We start from the raw sequence: 25,216 nt of genomic DNA, 5'->3' as shown, positions 1-25,216 counted from the left end.
ACATTTTGAGGTCTGAGAACTTTGCAATATGACTATGCACATTTTGAGGTCTGAGAACTTTGCAATATGTCTATGCACATTTTGAGGCCTGAGAACTTTGCAATATGTCTATGCACATTTTGAGGTCTGAGAACTTTGCAATATGTCTATACACATTTTGAGGTCTGAGAACTTTGCAATATGTCTATGCACATTTTGAGGTCTGAGAACTCTGCAATATGCCTATGCACATTTTGAGGTCTGAGAACTCTGCAATATGTCTATGCACATTTTGAGGTCTGAGAACTCTGCAATATGTCTATGCACATTTTGAGGTCTGAGAACTCTGCAATATGCCTATGCACATTTTGAGGTCTGAGAACTCTGCAATATGCCTATGCACATTTTGAGGTCTGAGAACTCTCTAATATGTCTATGCACATTTTGAGGTCTGAGAACTTTGCAATATGACTATGCACATTTTGAGGTCTGAGAACTTTGCATTAAGTCTATACACATTTTGAGGTCTGAGAACTCTGCAATATGCCTATGCACATTTTGAGGTCTGAGAACTCTGCAATATGCCTATGCACATTTTGAGGTCTGAGAACTCTGCAAATATGCCTATGCACATTTTAAGGTCTGAGAACTGTGCAATATGTCTATGCACATTTTGAGGTCTGAGAACTCTGCAATACGCCTATGCATATTTTGAGGTCTGAGAACTCTGCAATATGTCTATGCACATTTTGAGGTCTGAGAACTTTGCAATATGCCGATGCACATTTTGAGGTCTGAGAACTTTGCAATATGTCTATGCACATTTTGAGGTCTGAGAACTTTGCAATATGTCTATGCACATTTTGAGGTCTGAGAACTTTGCAATATGTCTATGCACATTTTGAGGTCTGAGAACTTTACAATACGCCTATGCACATTTTGAGGTCTGAGAACTCTGCAATATGCCTATGCATATTTTGAGGTCTGAGAACTTTGCAATACGCAAATGTACATCCTGTGGTCTGAGAATTTTGCAATATGCCTATGACATTTTGAGGTCTGAGACAAAAATACTCACCTAATGTACCAACTGTTGCTTTCTTTTCATCAATCTGTAACCTATGTATAGCTTCCGTCACTGAGAGTGGAAACTTATCATCTTTGACATAATGCTCTAATATTCTGACCTCTGAGATGTACGGTTCACATTGCTGACTCCTGTAGTATCCACTCTTGTAATCCTCAGCTTCAATATAAGTCTGTAATGTGATAATGTAATACTTGTGCTCATTGAATGTATAAAACAGAATATGTAAGATTTTTTCTGATTGGCTACTAATTTTGGAGATATCAAACCACTATGCAACGATCATTTCTATTGGCTAATAATCTAAATGTTTTAGTTTCATGAGACAAATTTTCACAAATTCAGGAAAAATCTAAAAATATTATGGCAGTATATGTATACAGTTCAATAGGTTTTATGCATGACCTCCAAAAGGTCACACATCCTGGTACTAAAAATGCCAGGATGTGGGTCATCTATAAGCCATATCCATACTGTTGCATGAATCCATACTGTTGCATGAATCCAGGATGACACAAGATGTCACCATCCAAAGTCCTAATTATGTCCATGATAAAAATTGCTCTTTTAGTGAAATTCAGCTTTAGCTCTTGAAAGAATCTGACTGATAGAATAACAGTAATTGAAACTATCATTACCTCACTTCTGGGTAGTATTCTGATGAGAATAGAGCATCCTGGTACATTGGGTAATGCATCCATTGAGTTACCATTCAGTGGTTTACTGGTATCCGGTAATCCTGATTTAATCCGCAGTTGAAATCCTCCAACATTCAACTTGTACTAAAAATCACAATAAAATCACAAATATTATAGATTCACCAAGTCATTTAAATTAGCTGCCATCCTTAACCAAAATCCTGGGGAGAACACTGTAGGTTGCTTGCTGCATATGAACTCCCTAGCTATTAGACAAATAGATTGCTACACAATACCTCCAAACGTATATGATATATTGTTAAAAAGTGTCACACATGAACCCCCTAGCTCGCTCCAAAAATTATAAGTAACACACGATTTGTTATTCGTTTTAATAACACTTTATAGAGAAGGAATAAATCGATAATCCTGACCTGGTCTCCTTGCTTAGTAAACAATTGCATCATACAAGATCCAATTACAACCAATTCCTTAGTATCTTTATCTACTGTATAAACCCTTAATATGACTAGATTAGATTCTACTAATCCCTCCTTTACTGGGTACTTGTACTTGAACACAGGACAACGTGCTGGACCTTTGACACTGGGATATGCAGCTATATCTTCTAAAGACTTGACTGCTGGGGTCATCAGACGACCAGTGACCTGAGAGTAAAATCATTGTGATTATGATTACAGTTATACACATACTAACAGTTTGAGGAAGTACATATTCCTATGCTCTATAGGAAGATTTGATAATGGGTGTCTTATAAATTTTAAATTGTAAGCCCTGCTTCAGTGGTTCTGAGACTTTTAAATCCATAACTACTCGGTAGATGAAATTGAGGTGATAACATCAGTCTATTTCACAGGCTCCTAATCACTCAGAGATCACAATAATCATTGCATAATGAGACACACATATGAATACAAATTAGATGTTTCTTATTATCATGTAGTTAGGACCAATACAATTATATCATACAATATAATACTAGTGGTTTCCTGGTCAATTCTGGATCGAGAATTCAGTTTATGACTCATTTTAGTCAAATTAACATCTACGATAATCATCATCAAAGAATTTTGTGTATTTGTAGACAACTTATTGTTAATAATAATATTAAATACGACTTATTATGATCATTGGTTTAGGCTTATGTGATGATAGGCCTCTGTATTATACTTTGATGATAGGCCTCTGTATTATACTGTGATGTACCCATATTATATCTCTATTATACATGAAGTAAATGAATACCTTGTATACTCACCTTTATAATGGTGGCATTATCTGGAATGTACTGAACACCATCAATGTAGAGATCCAAACCATCTTTAGGATCAGTAGGAGATGGTAACACTGCAACACTGGGTTTATGTGCCACCCATGGATCACCTTCTAAACGGGGATTGAAATCCTCACTGCATGTGCAAAGAAATCAAAATCAAAACAATAATATTTTACATTTGTTTACAGAAAAATATAGTATGAGAATTTGTTATATAATGTATCGGTATTGTAGTGTAATGTAGTATGGTATAATGCATTGTGATATACTGTAGAATAATTTATTTTAGTTGGAATTAATTTTCGCTGAAAGGACTTTTTGGGTGTTTTGTATGGAATTTAATTTCACTGATTTTTGACGAGTTGAATGTAAAAGATAGGAAAAATGGTATATTCACTGGATTTTATTTTCACTGAATCATTCATTCCTTCAGCAAAAATAGGGAAAATTAATTCCAAGCAAAAATAAAGTATTTTACAGTAATTGTAAAGCACTCTAGTATAATGTAGGATGGTATAAGATATTGGAATTTATGCATGTTGTAATGTGTATGCAAGGTAGCATAAGGTATTATGCTTACATGTATTGTGATGTAATGCAGTGTGGTGTAACATAGAGTGGTATATGGTATCGAGACGTAATGTTTGCAGTGAAGTGACTACACTGTAATACATTAATATCAATGTATTACAGTGTAGTGTAGAATTAGTGGGGAAAGAAGACCCTGTTGAGCTTGTCAAACCTTATCAAACATAACATCGTAATGCATATGGTATAAAGGGAATGTGATGTAGTATTTTGACCTCATGCATTGTAAGGGATAGTGGTGTATCATGTAATCATGTGATGCATAACATATCTATGTATTATTGCATATCTCTCACCTTGGAGAGGGACTTATAGGTCTTTGAGCTGGTTGTTGCGGTTCACCTGGTCTAGCTGGTGGGGGCGGTGGTGGTGGTGTTGGTGATTTTATTGTTGGTGGTTCCACCTCCAAATCAAACACTCTGAATTCTAAATCAGATCCTTTCTGTAGAAAATCTGCAATGCAGGAAGGGAGTATTATTTATACAGCAAAATACCTAAAATATTGTTGCCCAGCTAGACTTGCGATGGATATTGTCAATTTCCACTGCTAGAATTAATGTGATTCAATAATTTTAGGGCATTTAGGAGGGCAAAATTTTGTGAAAGTCACTTTAACTCCCTAAGACTACAATGAAAGTCACCATGACTCCCTAAGACCCCAGTAAAAGTCACTGTGACTCACAGAACTCAAGTATAAGTAACTGACTCTCTAGGACCCCAGTCAAAAACAGTGTGACTCTCTAGGACCCCAGTCAAAAACAGTGTGACTTCCTAGAACCCCAGTAAAAAGCACTGTGACTCCCTATAACTTCAGTGAAAATCACTGTTACTCACTCTCCAATTCTGATCTATCACTGCCAGAAATTGCTATGTGAAAAAGCACTGAGTTGCAACAAGCCCTACCTACAGTAGGTCTCCCTAACATGTGTTTCCTACAATCTGCAACAAATTTTTTGGCCAATATGCCAAAATTCATCTTTCCACAATCAAACATGAGAATAGTCTGACATTGTCTTTATGCTGTTTTTTGTTGTATATAAATTTATTTTTGATTTGTCAAATGATATAAAATGATGATTGACTCATTCTCACAGTATATTTAATCAAAGATGCACATAATAAGTATTAAAAGTATAATTCTGAATGAATATTTACTAGCGACTGAGTTTTGAGATGAGCTGCTGTCATAACATGAGTAGATCAAACCCGATAAGGCAGAATAAACCCTGACGTTTCAGACTCAAAATAATTGTTTTTTTCTGTTACATACCATCTTGTGTATAAGTAACTTCAGGGTCTACTATTTCAAGCTGTTGGTCCGGCGCAGCTCCAGGTCTGATTGAATGCTTCTTATCGCCTGCCAAGATAACCCATGTCGAGGAGGGCTGTTCATCAACAGTCTGTTTTTGTTGTTGTTGATCTACATTCTGCTGTTGTTGTTGTTGATCTACAGTCTGTTGTTGTTGTTCATACAAGGGCAGCTGAACCCAGCCAAGGTTCACAGTTTGTATTTGACCATCTATATCAAAACATTATAAACTCATTATGAAAGCAGAATTGATACTGTGTAATATCGAAGCAGAATAAATGAGATACGATAGACCCTCTCACAATGGGTTCTACATGACTCACTATGTATCATAAGTCATAAAATACATCACAGTTAGGTATGCAGTATGTGACCTCTTGAGTATAAACACTTTTGTAAATGTTACCACCCTGAACATGAGGCAGTATTGTCTACCTTCATGCTCAGACTTACTTTAATTGTTCAAGGGGTACTATTAGTAACAGAAGAAGACGACTAGAAATTAACAAAGAATGATATACAAGTGTGAGTGATAATATATTGTGCATTTTGCACCAGAAATCCCATACTGTGGGATCATCATAATGGCCTAACAGCAATGTAATGTGCTTTACAAGCACCAAGAGGCCTTGCTGGACCTTAATCAAGGTTATCCCAAAGATAGTGAATGAATCTCCACCAGTGGATTCAACCAATCACGAGTCTGGTTGTACAGCCACTAGGCCACCAGCGATCAGTATTTGTATTCAAATCTACAACTATTCTTATATTTGACTATACAGACTTTTTCAGATATTGCTTTTAGTTTTTGATCAAAAGGTTGCCAATTTTATCAACCTTTTAGTGGGTAGAAGCAGACTGTACAAAAATATTTTGTAGATGGTGTCAAAATGTAACTAAATATGTGATTCATATCTAAATACTGGTTGTAATAATGACACACTAACCTTTCCCAGGTGGTATCTGATATAAGACCTTGATAATAGCATAGGGATGGCTATGTTTACCACGGGCGCCATGGAAACCTGATGGGTCTAAATTATAAAAAATCATCTCTTCTTCAGGTATCTCCACATAATAAGTCTTTTGGTTAGCCTGAGTGACTGATTGATTGGCATGCCTGGCTTTCACATTGGAATGAGTGGTTCGCAGCTTTATTTTACCGTAGAATACTGACACCGCTACCTTGACATGGTCTGGTTCGAAGTAGGACAGAGCACGAAACTGTTCCTGTAAGGGAGTATCAAAATAAAACATCTATTCTTGCTGTACTGATGTGTTAATTGTATACTCAGTATGTAAAAGTCTGTTATATCATCAAAATTATTATAATGAAAATGAATTTCTGTCTACAGTGCATATTGATTGAGGAGTTGATTCAATGTGGCATTTTGTGTTAAACAGAAAATTTAATGTTATGTGATGTGATGCAGTGCAATATAATGTACCATGATGTAATGATATGTAATGTAATGTGATGCAGTGCAATATAATGTACCATGATGTAATGATGTGTAATGTAATGTGATGCAGTGCAATATAATGTACTATGATGTAATATGTAATGTAATGTGATGCAGTGCAATATAATGTACTATGATGTAATGATATGTAATGTAATGTGATGCAGTGCAATATAATGTACTATGATGTAATATGTAATGTAATGTGATGCAGTGCAATATAATGTACTATGATGTAATGATATGTAATGTAATGTGATGCAGTGCAATATAATGTACCATGATGTAATGATGTGTAATGTAATGTGATGCAGTGCAATATAATGTACTATGATGTAATATGTAATGTAATGTGATGCAGTGCAATATAATGTACCATGATGTAATGATATGTAATGTAATGTGATGCAGTGCAATATAATGTACTATGATGTAATGATATGTAATGTAATGTGATGCAGTGCAATATAATGTACTATGATGTAATATGTAATGTAATGTGATGCAGTGCAATATAATGTACCATGATGTAATGATATGTAATGTAATGTGATGCAGTGCAATATCATGTGCTATGATGTAATGATATGTAATGTAATGTGATGCAGTGCAATATAATGTACTATGATGTAATGATATGTAATGTAATGTGATGCAGTGCAACATAATGTACTATGATGTAATGATATGTGATGTGATGCAGTGCAATATATTGTACCATGATGTAATGATATGTAATGTAATGTGATGCAGTGCAACATAATGTACTATGATGTAATGATGTGTAATGTAATGTGATGCAGTGCAATATAATGTACCATGATGTAATAATATGTAATGTAATGTGATGCAGTGCAATATAATGTACTATGATGTAATATGTAATGTAATGTGATGCAGTGCAATATAATGTACCATGATGTAATGATATGTAATGTAATGTGATGCAGTGCAATATCATGTGCTATGATGTAATGATATGTAATGTAATGTGATGCAGTGCAATATAATGTACTATGATGTAATGATATGTAATGTAATGTGATGCAGTGCAACATAATGTACTATGATGTAATGATATGTGATGTGATGCAGTGCAATATATTGTACCATGATGTAATGATATGTAATGTAATGTGATGCAGTGCAACATAATGTACTATGATGTAATGATGTGTAATGTAATGTGATGCAGTGCAATATAATGTACCATGATGTAATGATATGTAATGTAATGTGATGCAGTGCAATATAATGTACCATGATGTAATGATATGTAATGTAATGTGATGCAGTGCAATATCATGTGCTATGATGTAATGATATGTAATGTAATGTGATGCAGTGCAATATAATGTACTATGATGTAATGATATGTAATGTAATGTGATGCAGTGCAACATAATGTACTATGATGTAATGATATGTGATGTGATGCAGTGCAATATATTGTACCATGATGTGATTTTTGATTTACGGGTATGTAAAACAAAATTACATTAACGGATGTAACTGATAACTTTTCCAATGAAATCCTTAGCACCCCGTTGGCAGGCCAGTCACACTGGTTCTCACCACAAGAGGTTACGATCCCCCCTGCCAAATGCTAAGTACAACTGAAACTAATATCTACATATTTACATGAAAAATTGTCCACCTGTGCGGATCTATTTGTGCAGGAGTTTTACGACCGTATGCCCTTACTGACGTCAACCGAACTTGTTATGTGGGAAGTTGGCACCCAAGGCTCACAGGTGCTACACCTTGCCCAAGGATGACCTGGAGGTAGTTGCGGCAAAGGGTAACCTCATTCTCCCGAGTACAAAAACTCCGCAACCGGATGCAATTTTAACGTCGTACCCAGGACATAAAAAATATGTTTTAAAGCTGAAAACCGACACTACTAAGCCATGAGGCCAAACCTGTAACAAACCGGGAGCGCTGAAAAGCACCGTGTTCACCCGCGCGATCAGTGTGTTGAGGAAAATGACAAGCCAAGAGGGTGGCAAATCAGTGTTTGTGTGTGTAGACTGATATCCACCATGAGAACAAAATCCTCTGACACGACTAATGTCACGAAACCAGGGAGTACCACAACAATTACCAAAGCGGAGCGAAGGTTCTTAAATTTGGCAGGTCTGGAGGTAGGCATTGACAGACAGTATAGTGGTGGAAATGAGCAGCTGACCTTGATTCTTATGTTACAGCCGATTGTAATGATTACAGATAATGATATAATCTGGTACTAGGGCGAGTACAGTTAACAATTAACATAGTCACCTTGCATTAGAGAGGTTTGATGACTTTCAGCAGCATGATAGAATTCGACACTTGTACAAAACTTACTTTTTTCCATTTTTCAGCTGTATTGAGTCGACTAGTGTCATCTACAGCAGGAGGTTGTAATATTACCAACGTCATTTTGAATTTCTTCACACCGATTGGTTTCAATTCTGCAGGTTCTATGTTGTCACTGATCGTAGAAACTCGGCTAGGCACTGGTACATCTGGTGATTTGGACACTACTGGACTTGCAGCTGCTTTAGGAGTTGGCTTCCTTGAAAATAATCCAGCCCTATCGATATATTAAACAAAGGTATTCACATTTGTTGTTGTTTAATTGTAATTGTTATTTTTCATTTGTATTTAGTTTATATCGATAAACAATGACTTTCTGTATTGGTTCGTTTTCATTTCATTCGATTCCAAGCATTATTCACTGAGATGAATCAGTTTCATGCTTGATTTCACCTCATAATGCATGTATGTCTATTACAAAGAAACACAAATCAGTTTATGTAAACCATTCATGTAATGATCACAAATATGCTCTTATCACAGCGAGCGCAAGAGAAGTCGCAACTTTGTAGCAGATTAAGTCGCAATGTATAATCAATAGTAAACTTCTCACATGGCAAACCAATCACAGTGTTTCCCTCCAATTTTAAAATCCGAGATGTAAATCCGATTAATCCACATAAAGGGTGTTTCAGTGTTTCACTTTACACCTATAAATTAGAATGATGACTAAATTAGAGTGTTTACAGTACTCAAATTCCTGTTTTCATTAATATTTATATAAAAAGTTTTGTTTTTTTTGAGTGTTCTTTGTCTTGGGATGAGTGTAATCCGTGGTCAGATTAAATTATTTTGATGTTGACGATGTTTAGACCATGTAAAATAACATCCAAGATGTGCCGTGCATACAATCAATGCTGATTATTGTTTTATTTTCTACCATGGTCCATATTTTGAGATGGTGGGGAAACAGTCACTATGTATTTGCAAATAATAAGTGAATTTTGAATGAGTGATACAGGACAAAACATTAAAAATGTCAACTATGGGAATTGTGTTACTGGTCTGTGCCAACTTGTCAAGTCCTATTTTGAAAGATGTACATTTGCAGGATTAGTTTTAAAATTGGACTTCAAAGTTGTTTTAGACTGTTTTCCCCTTACACATAATAATGAAGTGGCAAAATATAGTGTGCGTAAACTAATTCACTAATTATGACAGTACTCACTGAGGTCTGTATCTATTTAGTGGAGGTACCTCTGACACTGGTCCTCCTTTGGATAAATGTAAATATGCTCTCTGGATATCTGCAGTGTACAATCTGGCCGGCTGTTGCAGAAACACCTGATAAAACACAATAAAGTTGAACAAATCAAACAAAGTCACATTATCTGAAGAGTATTTATCATTTTTCAATCAATAAAAACAAACCTCAAACAACACACTCAACGCAAGATATGAGAGCCTTTATAGATGTATGGTAGAATTAATAAATTCTATGCATATACCACAAATCAATGGGTATTGTATTTCACATCATACTAAATAAAATTAAAACTAAGAACAAAACAAATCTAGAATAAATACCAGCTCTATGCTGAACTGGTATGTGCAATTCTTAATATCCTGGATTAATGAGCTCAAACATTCTTTTCCCTTTCTTGCAGGACATTCTGTTACAAGCTAATTTTAATATCAACTGTACAATGACAATGCACAGAAAATATATGCACTGTTTTTGAATGCATGGCTTGAGCAACAGAAACATTTTGTGAATTTTTAATTCACAACCAATTTTGTTTAAACAATTTAGAACCAAAAATTCACCATTTCTCATATGTGTACATGTAGATGTTCTATTAGAAGTCGTGTCCACTATGATACATTGTACCTTTTTAATAGAAGTAGCTGCTTTCAATATAGAATATTTAAATCACATATAAGATTTAGATGTGAGCGTCTTTTATTAGATTCACCCATGCTAATATGCTTGAAAAAATTTGGACAAACCTGTTTCATTTCATGGTAGTCTGTTGTTTCCAGGAACATCTCTCTTAATAACAATATGATAGCAAGGCAGACGTTTTCTATGACTTCATGTTTCCATTTATTCATAAAACATTGATCCCACACATACAGAACAGCTTGGCCATCAAGAACGCCTACAAAACCCTGACATAACAAAGCCAAGTAAACATTGAAAAAAATAAGATGCAGCAAGGAAGACATACAAGAGCTCGAACCACCATTTTGCCCAACAAAATGTTGGTGCCACATTTTCATGTACTTTTCTATGTTGCTGTAAAATACTTTATTCTAGCTGGAATTAATTTTTGCTGAAAAGTGTTTTTAGGTGTTTTGTATGGAATTATTTTCACTGATTTCTGACAAGTTGAATGTGAAATATAGGAAAAAAGGTATATTCGCTGGATTTTATTTTCACTGAATCATTCCTTCAGCGAAAATAGGAAAAATTAATTCCAAGCGAAAATAAAGTATTTCACAGTAATATTGAACAAGATGGGAAAAAAAATTGTTTGGCCAAAGGTCTTGATCATAACTTTTCAACAAGCAACCTGTTGGCTGATATAGCTTGGCTGTATAGTTAGATGGTTTAAAATAGCATTACCAATAATATAACAAAAATATAACTTATTATCACCAATCAGTCACAGGTCCATCCAATATATCTACAAATAACATATCAAAGCAACTGGGCTAGCCACAATAAAGAATATGTCAAAAATAGCATTTTTTACAAAAAAGTATTATCACAAAATGAACAAATTTGACTCAGGTCCAGGAGTCTGCATATAAAATATTGAAGGAATTGGATTTTGTGGAGTGGAGCTAAAAGTATGAAAACCATCGTGTCGGTTGACTTTATGAAAAGTAACTGAAATGACTTTGGCACTCTGATAGCAATAATTGTTAATTATTTCTTCAATTATAAATTCTTCTATATAAAAGCATTAATTCTCCTTTAGAGTATAGATTACTAGAATAGTGTTTGTCACAATTACATATTCCTACTAAAAATAGAATTGTCGTAATCATAAAACTGTTATAAAAATTATGCATGCTGCAAATTTTGATTTCATTTTTCATTTGTTTATTTGAATCAAATGCCTCCATGAATAACTTTTCACATGACGCTATTGAGTTACTCAACTCACCTCTCCAATCCATTTTCTAATGAATATAACAGGGTCTGCCAATAATTCCTTAGACATCATGATAGATTTCTCAGATCCAGGAGTTGCTCTGCCCAGTGCTAAGGCTTTATCTTTCTCAATATGAATAAGATGAACAAGGAATTGCTAAAATGAATAATAAAAAAAAAGACACTCTGAAAATTATTTGGGATGCAATGGGCAGTTATCGTCATAAAATAAAATCGGACACAGTGCTATCCAAGGTACCAACATCTCATATACCGGGTATTATAAAAATAGCATTTATGAGACGTTTTTACCAACAAAATTAGACAATATCAACAATAAATTATGTAAATTGCTTTAATTTTCAAAGAGACAAATTTTCATGAATTTCGTAAGTCAGTGACTTTCATAAAATTTTGACTTCACAAATTCAATAAATTCATCAAAATCGTGAAAATTTCACATTGAAAATTAAGCAGAATACAGTAAACAAAGCAATCAGACTGATAGTTTTAAAGATGAGTATCACTTTTTTTCACCAAAAATTCACAAAAAAAAATTCAACAGAAATTTGAGAGTTGAAGATATCAGCACATAATAAACAAATCGGATAGTAGTCCAGCAACAGTACTCACATATCGATTATCTTGTGTATGATATTATTTTGTTGGAAATATAAATCGTCAGAAAACAAATACCATTCAAAAAAAAAAGAAGGAAGATGAAGGACAAACCAACTGGCAAGAGTGGATATTTTTTTTCAGGTATAATTTTTCCAATTGGTTTTCCAGTTGGTTTCGTATGGTAATGTGTTACACTGACTGACTGACTGACTAAGGACACATTACCTTTGCGTCCAGGTCTATATTCTTCAATGCACAATCTTGTAAATGATCTGCCAAGTCAGTATCTTCCTGGATTATCTTATTCATTGTACGATCTGCCATAGCAAATATCTCAGGCCATTTTGGAAACACATTGGACATGAATAAATCCAAATACATTGCCAACTCATATGGTTTCTCCTCTGAAAAGTAAGTGAATAGAAAATCCATAAAAATGTAACTGCCATGTGGGGAAAGAGGCATTTCACTGCATAAGTCCTACATACCAGGTTAGTAGGAGGGCTATAACTTCTATGATGGCATAAAGCGATTGTAATGTAAATAATTATTTAGTTGACCCAAATTGATTGACAGTTACATTATATACGCATAATTTTTGTGAGAAATGAACCACAGTACTGTTTTGAACAAATGATTAGTGCAAGTCATATCACACCATCCACTTTCAAACTGTTTCATTAGCCTAAACACAATTCAAAATCTGACCTGGAAAGACTTTTAGAATCAACCTCCTCCAATTTATAACAGAACAAAATCTAGAACTTGATTAGTGATCTTGTTCCAAATTTGATGCCTTGTACATATTGAAACTTAAAGATCTAACACTAAAACTTACAACATGCAATAAAATTCCCTTGTACCGTACTTATCCGGGTAAGAGCCCATGCCTTGGAAAACGCCCACCCCCCACTTTTGACACAATAAAGGAGTTAAGGTCATCCGGGCACACGCCCAGGGGGTCTTTTTCTACACAAAAAAAAACAAACTATTATCTATTCGTTGACTGTGGTTGTATTAACAGTTGACTTTCTTGAAGACTGTCGTGATACTTATAAAAAATGTTAATTGCGTAAAACAAGGGGTGAACGCAAAATAGCTGTGACAGCTTTCTGCCTTCAGGGCAGCGCGTTCACCGCTGATTTTTTTCAGAATCATAACAGTCAGCAAGTCTATAAAAATAAATATAAAAGCAGAAACGGTAGTTCTCTTTTTGAAATATGTCGTAGCCCTAAAAAGGGCCGGCCGTTTGGTTTGTGCTTCTTTAGAAACGATTCAAGCAAATCGCATAAGGAGAGCCGGTAAGCAAGTGTCGCACTCGTCCGGCTTTAGCGTCATCGACAATGAAACCAATGTTGCAATATTGTAGCAACCTGTACCTTGGAGAATGATTGAAATCACGTTATGTTGGCTTTATAAACGCAAAATAACTGTGCCAGCTTTCTGCCTTCAGGGCAGCGCGTTCTGAATCATAACAGTCAGCAAGTCTATAAAAATGTATATTAAAGCAGAAACGGTAGTTCTCTTTTTAAAATATGTCGTGGCCCTAAAAATGGCCGGCCGTTTGGTTTGTGCTTCCTTAGTAACTTAGAAACGATTCAGGCAAATCGTAAAAGGAGAGCCGCAAGTGGCGCACTCGATCGGCTTTAGCGCCGTCGACAATGAAACCAATGTTGCAATATTGTAGCAACCCGTACCTGGGAGAGTGGTTGAAATCACGTTATTTTGGCTTTATAAAATATTTTGTAGCAGCTTGCGAATCCGTAACTGGGGTCAAAAATTTTGCAATGTCACGCCGAAGACTGCCAACTTTTTTACCATTTTTCATCACCCTCATGAAAAGATTCTTCTGTCGTTGGATAAAAAAAAACTTCCTATTTCAAGTCCACCGCGATATCCATATAGTGAGACATTCCAACCGCCGGAACTTGCTGAATGATAACTTTCACCGTGATTAATAAGCGTTGAGTCTGATAAAAAAGCAATGTCATGATTTGACCTTTATGATGAAATACTAGTAGTGATGTCATTATTAGCCAATCAGTAAAGCAGATGCATAAAGGGTCAAAGACGATTGCTAGACTGTAAACAAAAGCATCGTGTGCCATCGCAGCAGAGCGACCCCATTTTTCTTGTCTCTTTATTATGATTAGACATGAATGAAAAGTGCCAAGCTGACAGACTGCGAAATCCGTGGATTAAAAGTGCTAAGTCCAAATTGTGTGGGACGATATCGACGAACTTCAGGAATAAGTTGTAGGGATTTTGTTCGACGGCTACAGTGACGCTGACTTGGACTTTGAGGGTTTTGAGTTTGACGAAGATGGCAATGAACGTACAAATAAAGATCTGAGAAGTTATTTCAAACAGCTATGAATTTTTATAATTTTTACTGTGTAAATTTGTAAATTATTATTGATCTTGTATGACGGTTGATTTGTAATTTGTTGAGACCGGAAATCATTTTACGCAGTTTAACCCCTGACATTTTAATTAATTTTGAGTTCACGCGTGTTTGTCGGCGGGAAAATCCTAATTAAATGATTCCTCACTGTCGATTTTTATTATTTCTGTTTTTTTGTCACATTATAAGCAATACATTATTTTTGTTCTACTTCTAGTGTTGCATATTGTTCATTTATTTCCGTTGCATGTTTTCATTTGCCGTTCTATTCCCTGCCGCAGTTCGATCGAACTGCGTGTTGCCGATTTTCGCGAATTTTCGTTTTTTTTGCCGGGGATCTCCTGGCAAACGCCCACCCCTTCTTTTTGGCAATTTTCCATGTTCAAGACCCTGGGCTTATACCCGGATAAATACGGTACATTAACATCTCTGAAAGTCATTCACTGATATTACTGTCAGCACTACATCATGTGCCATCTGGCAACCATGATATATATGCAACACATTTACATTTGCTACATTTACTAATAAGTACAACAAGAAATCTATCAACATACCTTGTTCCTGTCTGCTTGGATATGCTAATTGTAATGGGAACAGCCACTGAATAAGGTAAGGTTCATAACTTCTATTGTATGTATATAGTACATTCAATGCATTGGCACATTCCTTCATGTAAAGTCTTGTTTGGTAAGGCTGCATGCTTGGAATGCTGTCATACATCTTGAGTGGAAAAATAACAAAAATTGTATTACTGTTCACAACCACTAGGTACATACATGTAGTCTACAAATCAGGTATACAAACAGTAATACAATAAACATACAGTAAGTAATAAAAAAAAGAACAAACAAGAATTTTATAGCAATCAAAATAAAATTTTATAAAATTTTGTTGTGATCAAGCCATGAGACTTGTTTTTAGCAACTTTGCTTAATGTTCCAATCTCTATCAACACTGTATCAACTGTACATATGTAACCATGGAATTTAAAACAGTGAATGCAATGATAGCAACGAATAAACCAATATTTAGAGGGGCAAAAACAAGTCATGTGACATCGTCAGTCTCAACAAGATCTTGAGTATCTATACGAGTCTAAGGCATAAAAATCATATATTTTCACTGGCATTTTATTTCGTTGTTATAATGGTTTGAGCTATTTCACCTGGTTTTATTAAAGTTCATAAACTTGGCAGGGAAGCAATGAGTTCAATGAATGTTCACATAGATTTAATTTAGCATATTTTACTTATTGGCAGAAACAGCAAATTAAAATTATTGAGTTTACATACCTCCACAACTGAATTCCATATTAGACCATGTATTGGTGTATATGTAGCTTTCTTCAACTTTAAATCAATCTTTCCCATTGAAACTTTTTTAGCAAATCGATTCCTTAATATTTTCTCAATATTTCTTTCGAAAAATAAACAAAACCAAAATGTTAGGAGATATGATGAACTGTAAATGGAGAAATTAAAAGGCAGGGCTAACTGTTTTCTCTGAGAGCATTCTCCAAACATTAGCTGAATGAGTTGTATCAACAATTTCAGGTTCCTCAAGCTAACAACAACAGTAATCAGTCAAAGCTTGGAAAATGCATTTCATTTTACAGGCACCATTATAACACAATATACATGTACAGTAGAACAAAATAGGATGTGAGAAAAGTTCTTTACATATTCAATATATCTCTTCTTCTAATATTCATGATCCAGGTCAACGTATGTAAAAATACTTTTACATTTATTACAATTACAAGAAATTCCACAAATATAGAAATTCTCCTGATTATGTATCAGTGGTCAAAAAACAAATCATATTTGAATGATCCAGTATATAATAAATGCATTAGGAATGAGAAATTCATTTTGACAGTTCTCCCACTAAATGAATGAGTTCTGTAGAAATTATAAGAATTTTATTAGTATTTACTAGGATAATTAATGACATGATACACTCTATGGTTGGCATTTATACTAGGTTTTATTTTTTTACATACTATGGTTTTAATTTAATAAGAAATTTATCCTCAATCATTCAATGAGGTGAAAGCAAGCATATTTAAACAAGTCAACTTACCCCTCTTTACTGACCAGACTTCTATCACTTGTAAATAGTAGTTCAGTCCATACATACTGCCTCAGATTACTAGGTATTTGCTTGCCTGATAATTTTCTACATACATCACTCATTCGATATGGATCTCTTCTCAATATTGCCACTATTGAGTCACCTAGTTTTTCACTTACAGGACTCCAAGAGTTGGGTGGTTTGTCACCGTGACTTAGAGCATGGCGATCTAAAACAGGAGAAATTGAAATGCGTTTATGTTTATGTGTAGCAAAGGCTATGGAAGATAATTGACTAGTTAAGTGACTAAAAACCTGATGCACTAGTAAATTTTAATTTCCAAACAGTTGTAAAAAGCACAATAATATACCACTTGGGCATGTGTAAAAAAATTAAGCTGCTAACATCCAACTCAGTTGCAGACTTTTTTCACATTTTGTTTCTAAGGGTCCAGTGATGCAGACACCCCCTCACTGGGAAATTTCTCCTAGCTACATTGTACATCAGCTTAAAATCAGGTGTATTTGAATAAAAAATACTTAATTTTTGAAGCTTTTACTGTATTTGTGAAAAAAAAATTTGAGAAAATCAATGACACTGCAGAGAAAACGTCACTCACAAAATTAAAATTGTTTACAATTTCTCATATTGTCTCATTTTACTGAGAAACACGATGACCTAAGAAAATTTCATGAAAATAGAGCTTAAAGAAGATTAACTACAAATCTCGATAAACATAATCAAAGTTGATATATCATATTCTGATTACAGTAATTGCGGTTTATAATATACTTACCCATTCTTTTGGATCCTCTTGTTAACAGTGGTAAAGTACCAGGTGTAGCTGTACTTTTATCATCTATGATAGGTCTTATGAATCCTGGTAACACATTATTCAACCCGGCTTCCATCTCTGCAGTATTTACCCTAGATTGCTATAGAAAAAGAGAAAAACAAACATTATTGGAACATGCTTTGTTAAAGTGCCTGTGCAATGCCCACCCTCACGTTTCCCATTTTAGATCTGTGTCCCACTGAAATGGGCAGTTATTGATTTTTTTGCTGAAAATGATTACTCGTATCCAAGTAAATTTGGGATATTTCTCGTGTTGTAGCCACGCCCACCTATCCTGAAACGGTCGACTGTTTCCGGATTTCCGACTCTCGCCGAAAGTGCGCCACCAAATGCCAACATGTGAGAGGACGTCATACCCCTGAGCCGTAATAACACTGGTCATTCAGTATACTTTTAAACCATATACATTTTTTCAGTCATTTTTTTTTGTCTATTTTCTTTGTTTTTGAGAGGGAGTTTTTAGATGTTGTGACAACAACAGTTGTGGTGTGGGCAGTTGCAGTGAAACGTATAGTCATATTGTAAGTATTCACACGTTTCTAATCGATCCGAAGGTGCGACATCAGGGTACGAAAGCCACTTAACCTCAGATTCCTTTTTTTGGAAAAACTGTCCTCGTCCATGAAAAAAAAAAACTAGGTTTAAAGAGAAACGCGTACAACGTATACCTGGCGCAACACTTTTGAAAGAAATAGATTCTGGACCATGATCACCGAGGCGGATTTTAGAAGAGAGAGAGACGTCTGGCAAGTGTTTCAAATGAGTTGACTTTTTTTGTGATCCTGATTATCGTTTTATAGAGACCATTTAGTCCCTGTTAAGTAAAAGGTAGCAATAATTTTGACAGTGACACGAAAACGAAGCGTCGGACAAACAGGAAATTACACAGCTCTTAAACACTGCTAATTGTTTTCATTTTCGAAGGCTAAAAGTTTCTGAATAGTTGGTGATTGGTGTTGAATATCGAATTCACACCTCTGTTCTTTTTTTACCTCCATGCTTGCAGCTTGATCTGCGTAATAATTTATGAAATAAGAATCAGGGCTTGGTCAATGTGTTTCCACCAAATAAAGTTTTAATATGACAATCACGCCATGGACCACGCTAACTCGAATCCACTCTGAATTTATCTGTATGTGTGTCGATCTCGATTATTTTTGTTATCCAATTAAACGCCGCTTTTAACGCACTTGCCCTCATCGTGACCCGACGCGTTCACCTATTTCAACAAAATTTCAATTTATTTCCACGCAGCTGTCATTTATTTAGTAACTGTGATTTGACGTTTTTTTTTTATTATTTTATAGTGATCACTATAGTCTAATGTTTAGAATGTCAAAATATGTTCTCTTTTATTTTAATTTTGAAAGTTTTACTCAGACAATCGATGAAATAAAACAGTGTAGTGACGTGCCTAATAACCTGCTAAATAACGAGATAATTCAGACGTCAAATTCTATTTTGTCCAACGACAGTGTACAAACGTGTGCCGCTGATGATCACGGTGACCAGCTACACCAGAACGGACATATTTCGCATCTAACTCAACCCCATGCAACAAAAATTGATTCTATGTGTTCATTATGGTCCATTCCTCCTCGATGAACAAGTACATAAGTGAAAATTTAGTCAAAGACGAGAAAACTGCAGAAGAAATTTGCCTTATTTACACGCATCGGCAATGCAAGCCGCCATGCGACTTCCCCTTCTGACGTCACAAGGGGAATTTCTGTATGCAAATAAGAAGCTAATGAGGAGCCTCGTTTTAAAATACACAAAAATAAAGTTGCCGTAGATTGAGTTTAAAACACATTTTTTCACTTAAAAAAAGTAATTCATGCTTAGAAACATAAAAATTAATAATATTTATGTATCAATGGATAATTTTAGGCGTGAAAATAGCAGCCATTTTACGGGCACTTTAAAGTTCAGTTTATATAGTCATTAGGCCTAAAAAAACAAAACAATTTTTGTGTTTATATTTTTCAGTTCTTTTGAGCATAGAGCAAACACATGCACAATGATTATTGGAATTCACAAAATGTACCGTACCAGCTGCTCTTGTTTTTCCTTTAGCAATAAATGTCTATCGAGTCCTGTATTGAACACATCAAAGGTGTGCTGTATGAAATCTTTCATTTCTTGACAGGCTTCTTCATTGTATTGACATTTCTCTTCTTTGACCACTTCCTCTACCTGCCTGTCAAGCCAATATTCCATCTCCTGTTCATACACCTGTCTCTGCTGCAGTGGAATATTAGGTGGACTCTACAGAACAAACATAGCAAAACTGATAGAACCTTGTTACTTTATGTGAAAGTAAAATAGAATTACATGCAACTGATCATGTTGTTAGAACTGCACATATGCACATCCTACTGTACTGATTTTGTTCTTCAGCTATCTGGTCAAACATCTGGCTTCTTTGTTTTTGGTACCTATTGCAAGTGAAAACCAATCTCACAAATCTAATACTTTGGAAGGTATGGCAGTCTGTACTGCTTAGTAAACAGTTGGCTTCGTGGATAAAACCCATAACTACCATGGTGTGAGGCAAACACACTAACCACTGTACGTCTTGATTGGACTTTACCAACTATGTGATATACATAGCTCATTTAAATACAATAAACATAAACATAGTTATAATTATAACATATATTGAACAATCCCATCCCCAAAAAAAAACTAACATTAGATCACATGACATAAGTTTGACAACTGGTTAAAGATGCTAGCTTACATGTAAATGCACAACTGGCTTTTAGCACATGTCTACAAACTGATATCTGTAAACATTGTGTTGCAAGTCCCCCAACTCACATGTGCCGACAATGATGCTGTTTTAAATTCATACAGTACAAGTAACCTGTAGAATGCTGAGTGGGTAATATTTTTATATTGATTTTTGTTGCATTTGCAGCAAATAGTTACCAAACAATAAGAAATCTATTGGATTGGATTTACCTCTCAGCTGGCTTCACATGCATAGTTCAAGACTGCCTAACCGGTGCTTATACAAGGATTTAATTACAGCACCTAGACGGTCTGTGGTTACAGCTGCATGTAATCGCAAGAAATTGACATTACAATAAAAATTAAAAGACTGGCACTCCAATGCAATTAATAGCAAGTGAAATTCCTCGAATTGAAACATAGACTTTGAAGTCACTGATGTAGGCAATGAATAACTTCAAGTTGGCATAAAGACGAGGTAGTTTATTTAACCAGTGCTGAACTAGAAGCTGAAATTATAATTAAGTTCGTTGTCATATAATTTGTTTATTTCAATTTCTCCTGAAGTCAAATAGAATACACTGGTGAAAGGATGTTTTGGGGGTGCAGTTTACATTGTGTATGGAGTGGTAGGGTTGGATTTCATATAATTTGTTCATTTCCAACTCTCATGAAGTCACATAGAATTTCACTTAATTTATTTTCGTTTTCAAGCATTACATGTGAATCCAATTTTCACTGTGCTGTGTCTCAATATGAGGGAAATGGCATTTTCACTGGAATTTATTTTATGGAAAAATGTTTACAGTGAAAATGAAGTATTTCACATTATTACATATGTACTGCAGTTTATTTTGATTCTTACCTGAAATCAAAATCGGTATTTCCACACCACATATGCAAACAAATTAGTCCTTTCAAAAGTAGCGTTTTTCGAAACAGCAAAAAAAACTATATTTAGAAGTGCGATATTTTACCATTGGGTACATGAATATACTTGCCAACTGAAATAAATTTTGAACAAAAGTAATGGTACTTCTAGGCAGTCACTTATTTTGACTAAAACTAATTTGCATATCACCCATGCAATAAGGTTTTTGGTATTTTCACGGTCAATATGCAAATGAACATGGTATTGGCGTTCCGCTCCACTGGGATTGCTCTTGCAATTACTTTTGGGTGTCTTGGCTTGGTCGCTTTTGCTCAAACTTCACACCTTCATCAGAAAAAAATCTGGAGAAAAAATTTGCCCACCGTTGCCATAGCAACAGCCAAAAAACTGATTTTTTGATAGCTTCGCGCTAAATGTATCTCCTCCAACAAATTTAGGATACAACATCTCAGACATAGCTCATTTTACTCAGCTTGAGTGTGGGCACAAAGTTACTTTTTGTAAAATCCTAAAACAAATTCTGACCACCGTTTCCATGGCAACAGCCAAAAACTGATTATTTTAATACCTTCACGCCAAATGTATCACACCCTACATTTCCATGATTGAAAAGCACAGACGTAGCTCATTCCACTCAGCTTGAATGTGGGCAACAATTTACTGTTTTTGTATGTCTATTTTCATTACCGAGAAAATGGACCCCAACATTGGGGTAACTTTTCACCAGCAACAGCTTTTAACTCCTCTCTTGGCTAATTTTGTTCATACATGACAGGCAGGTCGTACCGTCACTAATCCTGGCCCACAGCTACCATGGCAACAGCCAGAAACTGTTTTTTTGAATACTTTCGCGCCAACTTTACTGCTCAAATTGTTATAGTAATATCGTCTGTTGCCTTTGCTTGCTCTGCATAATAATACACTTCCATATTTTGCGGATCTCCTTGTCGGTGAAACGAAACTTTTCTGCTAATTCACGAAAAGAAGAAAAATGAACAGTGTTCAGATTACCGCCACACAATATAATTTTGTTAACAATCATATTTTCAACCTCTGATGTTTTTGACCGTCTCTTCAATATTTTACCGATGGCAGTAACGGTATTAGCCATATTTCTGGTCGGATATCGTGAGAAGCAACGCAGATAAACTTATTTATTCTGTGGGCGTGGTTTAGAGTGGAGACGGTTGGCGGGTTGACTTTTATTTTTCGTGCGTCAACCTTTTCACTTTGGCACGTAGATGTTTTGACTTGACAAGTTGTTTGACAGCTAGCAAAAAGATTGTGCGACGCGCACCGTCGGCGGCGTCTTTTTTATGACGTTCTGAACACTTAGTCATTTTGAGCAGTACCGGTAATACCAGTCTTGTAATAGCAGTGTTTAAATGATTATGCCTTTTTTTTTTGGCTACGTTGCACACCGGCGCCGACATTGTTACAGTCAACATAATCTCAACGCAACTTTGAACTTTGAATGAAATGTAAATGCTGCCTCCAATCTAGAAAATACTATCGCAAAACGATTGGAAATAATACATTTAACGGCAGAATACGTTCTAGCAATAAAATTAAGTGACTTCTAAAGACTGAATGTTTTTTGCGAACTTCGTATACGGTGCCCGGTTTTAGTTATAAACCGGCGTTAGCTTCACGTTCATGTCCTAGCATCGCCAACCAGCCTATCGGCTTGTTTTCATTGGCAACCGGACTACTTTTATTTTGTATACAAATTTTCGTCTGCTATTTTTATCCAGTTCAAATCGCTCAGCAACATGTTTGGCATATCAAGTGTACATCACATGGAATACTACGATTGAGAGAACTTGGTGTATGTTGAGTTTTATAAACCCTGAAGGGCTCTCGGAAGACCCCCCCCCCCCCCCCCGAAGTAAAATTAGCGATTGCCATGGAGGCGCAACCATCAAGATCAAAGTACCAGGAGGTTTCTGCTGGCGACGTTGCGACGTTACCCTATTCCAAATAAAGATTACCAACGCCAAATGAGCAACATTTTAACCAGTAATCAAGATTCATTCAATCCACGGCTAACAAGTTACATCACAAGCGAAGTTGTAGCGTGCAGCTCAGCGACAAAAGTCATCCCACCAGTGGAATACCGCAGTAGCATGGCATGTTTGCCAATGCAAAATTCTGTGGAGAAACTTTTAACTTCAACAGAAATGTGTGTCAACCCTTCACCATTGTATTCAAACGAATCACGTGGTGTGCCGTTCTTCTTCAAACCCGGCATTCAATCAATAGGGGAGTTTCAGTTAAGAAAAAAAATCATGCAAATTCAACATTTTCAAACCAGTATACTAAAACAGAAATGTTCAGCGATGGAAAAGAAGGATAGATGTTACTTTTCACTATACACATCTCTGTTGATACTATCCCTCACATATTCTACTCCCAATTACTCCTGCGTAAAATGGACTAGTTACTTTTTATGTTGACATTCAGAGTAAAATCATGTGACAGGCTGTTAAAATTGGCTGTTGCATACACTTTCGCTGGTCTGGAAAATGTGTTTAATTAGCTCTCATTCAAGCAACAATGCAGATTTCCCAGTGGGAGTGAAACTATTCGACTCTGCCATTAAAAAATAGGGGTGTTTTGAGCAAAAAACGAATAACTCTGGAGTGTACACAACACACTGAATTTCGGAACAAATTTTGCATTATTTACAGCAGCAGAATACCACAGAAATATCAGACGAAACATGGAAACACTATATATTGTATTTCGACCTGAACCCTCTCTATTGCAATTCCAGGAATTACACCCATATGTGCATCCATTTTCCACCTTGGTATTACCCACCCCTGAAAACAAACTCTTAATACCACGCTGAAGCGTTTGGTAATAAGAGAACAGTTAGTAACTAAACATCTGATTGGTTGGTGATCCTTAAACACTATTTGTATTGAAAAATTACGAGAGGTACATTTACTTTGTGTTAAGATATGCAGCCATAGATTAAATGTGACTCTACCAACATCCAATTGCAATCAAATTCAGTTATTAATTTTCACTGAAACGTGTTTTTAGGTGTTTTGTATGGAATTTTTTTTTCACTGATTTCTGACAAGTTGAATGTGAATTATAGGAAAAAAGTATATTTGCTGGATCACTCCTTCAGCGAAAATAGCTAAAAATAATTCCAAGCGAAAATAAAGTATTTCACAGTATTAACTGAGACATTACATTTACCCTTTGAGTGCCAACATTTTTCCAGCCGAAACTTTAGTGAAACATTTTGCCTATTTTTGAGCATTTTTGAATAATTATTTTGATCATTTTGGACTAAATGGCTGTAATTTTCTTGTAGCTACTGGTCTTGATTGAAATTGTGGAGAAATACTGAAAAATTTAGCAAATTTTATTTTGTGAATGATGACGAAACTCAGATAGTTAATATAACATACATACCAGAAGAGCAGGGTCATATGGGTACTGACTGAGGTATTTCTTCACATACTGGTGTCCAAGAACTCGGAAAAGAGCTTCTCGTTTTTCACCACTATTTTCTTTATATATTTCGGCTTCCACTCTCTTTGCCAATGCTACATTAATTTTATCTTGTACCTGTGATAGCATACACACAAATATACAGTGTTACAATTTAGTTAGCATGCCATCAAGAGAAACTAAGTGCCATAGCCCATATTGCATTAGTGACCACTTCTATATTATGACCACCTGTCTACGGGACAGAAATGTGATTCCAAAGTATTAGATTTTGCAAAGGATTATTGGTTGAAAATTAAATCACAGAGGGTGCAGATTTTTACAGTTTTTGGCTCCAA

The 25,216-nt window shown here is 35.4% G+C and overlaps 1 protein-coding gene across 2 annotated transcripts in view; it reads right to left on the bottom strand.

Annotated features, from left to right (window-relative positions):
• Positions 1–25,216, bottom strand: part of LOC100376246 (uncharacterized) — a 32,830-nt gene that overhangs the window by 6,518 nt on the left and 1,096 nt on the right. For both annotated transcript variants that reach the window (XM_006811739.3, XM_085491225.1), the window contains exons 2-19: positions 24,840–24,995; positions 19,832–20,047; positions 17,720–17,858; positions 16,933–17,152; positions 16,143–16,266; positions 15,405–15,570; positions 12,669–12,847; positions 11,836–11,979; positions 10,670–10,831; positions 9,888–10,003; positions 8,708–8,936; positions 5,846–6,128; positions 4,860–5,108; positions 3,886–4,042; positions 2,984–3,134; positions 2,139–2,372; positions 1,705–1,848; positions 1,058–1,238 (exon numbers count right to left, since the gene is read on the bottom strand). In XM_006811739.3, the coding sequence (XP_006811802.3) occupies positions 1,058–1,238; positions 1,705–1,848; positions 2,139–2,372; positions 2,984–3,134; positions 3,886–4,042; positions 4,860–5,108; positions 5,846–6,128; positions 8,708–8,936; positions 9,888–10,003; positions 10,670–10,831; positions 11,836–11,979; positions 12,669–12,847; positions 15,405–15,570; positions 16,143–16,266; positions 16,933–17,152; positions 17,720–17,858; positions 19,832–20,047; positions 24,840–24,995 (3,250 nt within the window). The remainder of the gene's footprint in view (positions 1–1,057; positions 1,239–1,704; positions 1,849–2,138; positions 2,373–2,983; positions 3,135–3,885; positions 4,043–4,859; positions 5,109–5,845; positions 6,129–8,707; positions 8,937–9,887; positions 10,004–10,669; positions 10,832–11,835; positions 11,980–12,668; positions 12,848–15,404; positions 15,571–16,142; positions 16,267–16,932; positions 17,153–17,719; positions 17,859–19,831; positions 20,048–24,839; positions 24,996–25,216) is intronic.

Source organism: Saccoglossus kowalevskii, chromosome 16, assembly GCF_978046115.1.
Source record: "Saccoglossus kowalevskii chromosome 16, keSacKowa6.1, whole genome shotgun sequence".
In the NCBI taxonomy this organism is placed as follows: domain Eukaryota; kingdom Metazoa; phylum Hemichordata; class Enteropneusta; family Harrimaniidae; genus Saccoglossus; species Saccoglossus kowalevskii.
The sequence above is the reverse complement of the archived record's forward strand: the minus strand, read 5'-3'. Positions and strand labels throughout refer to the sequence as shown.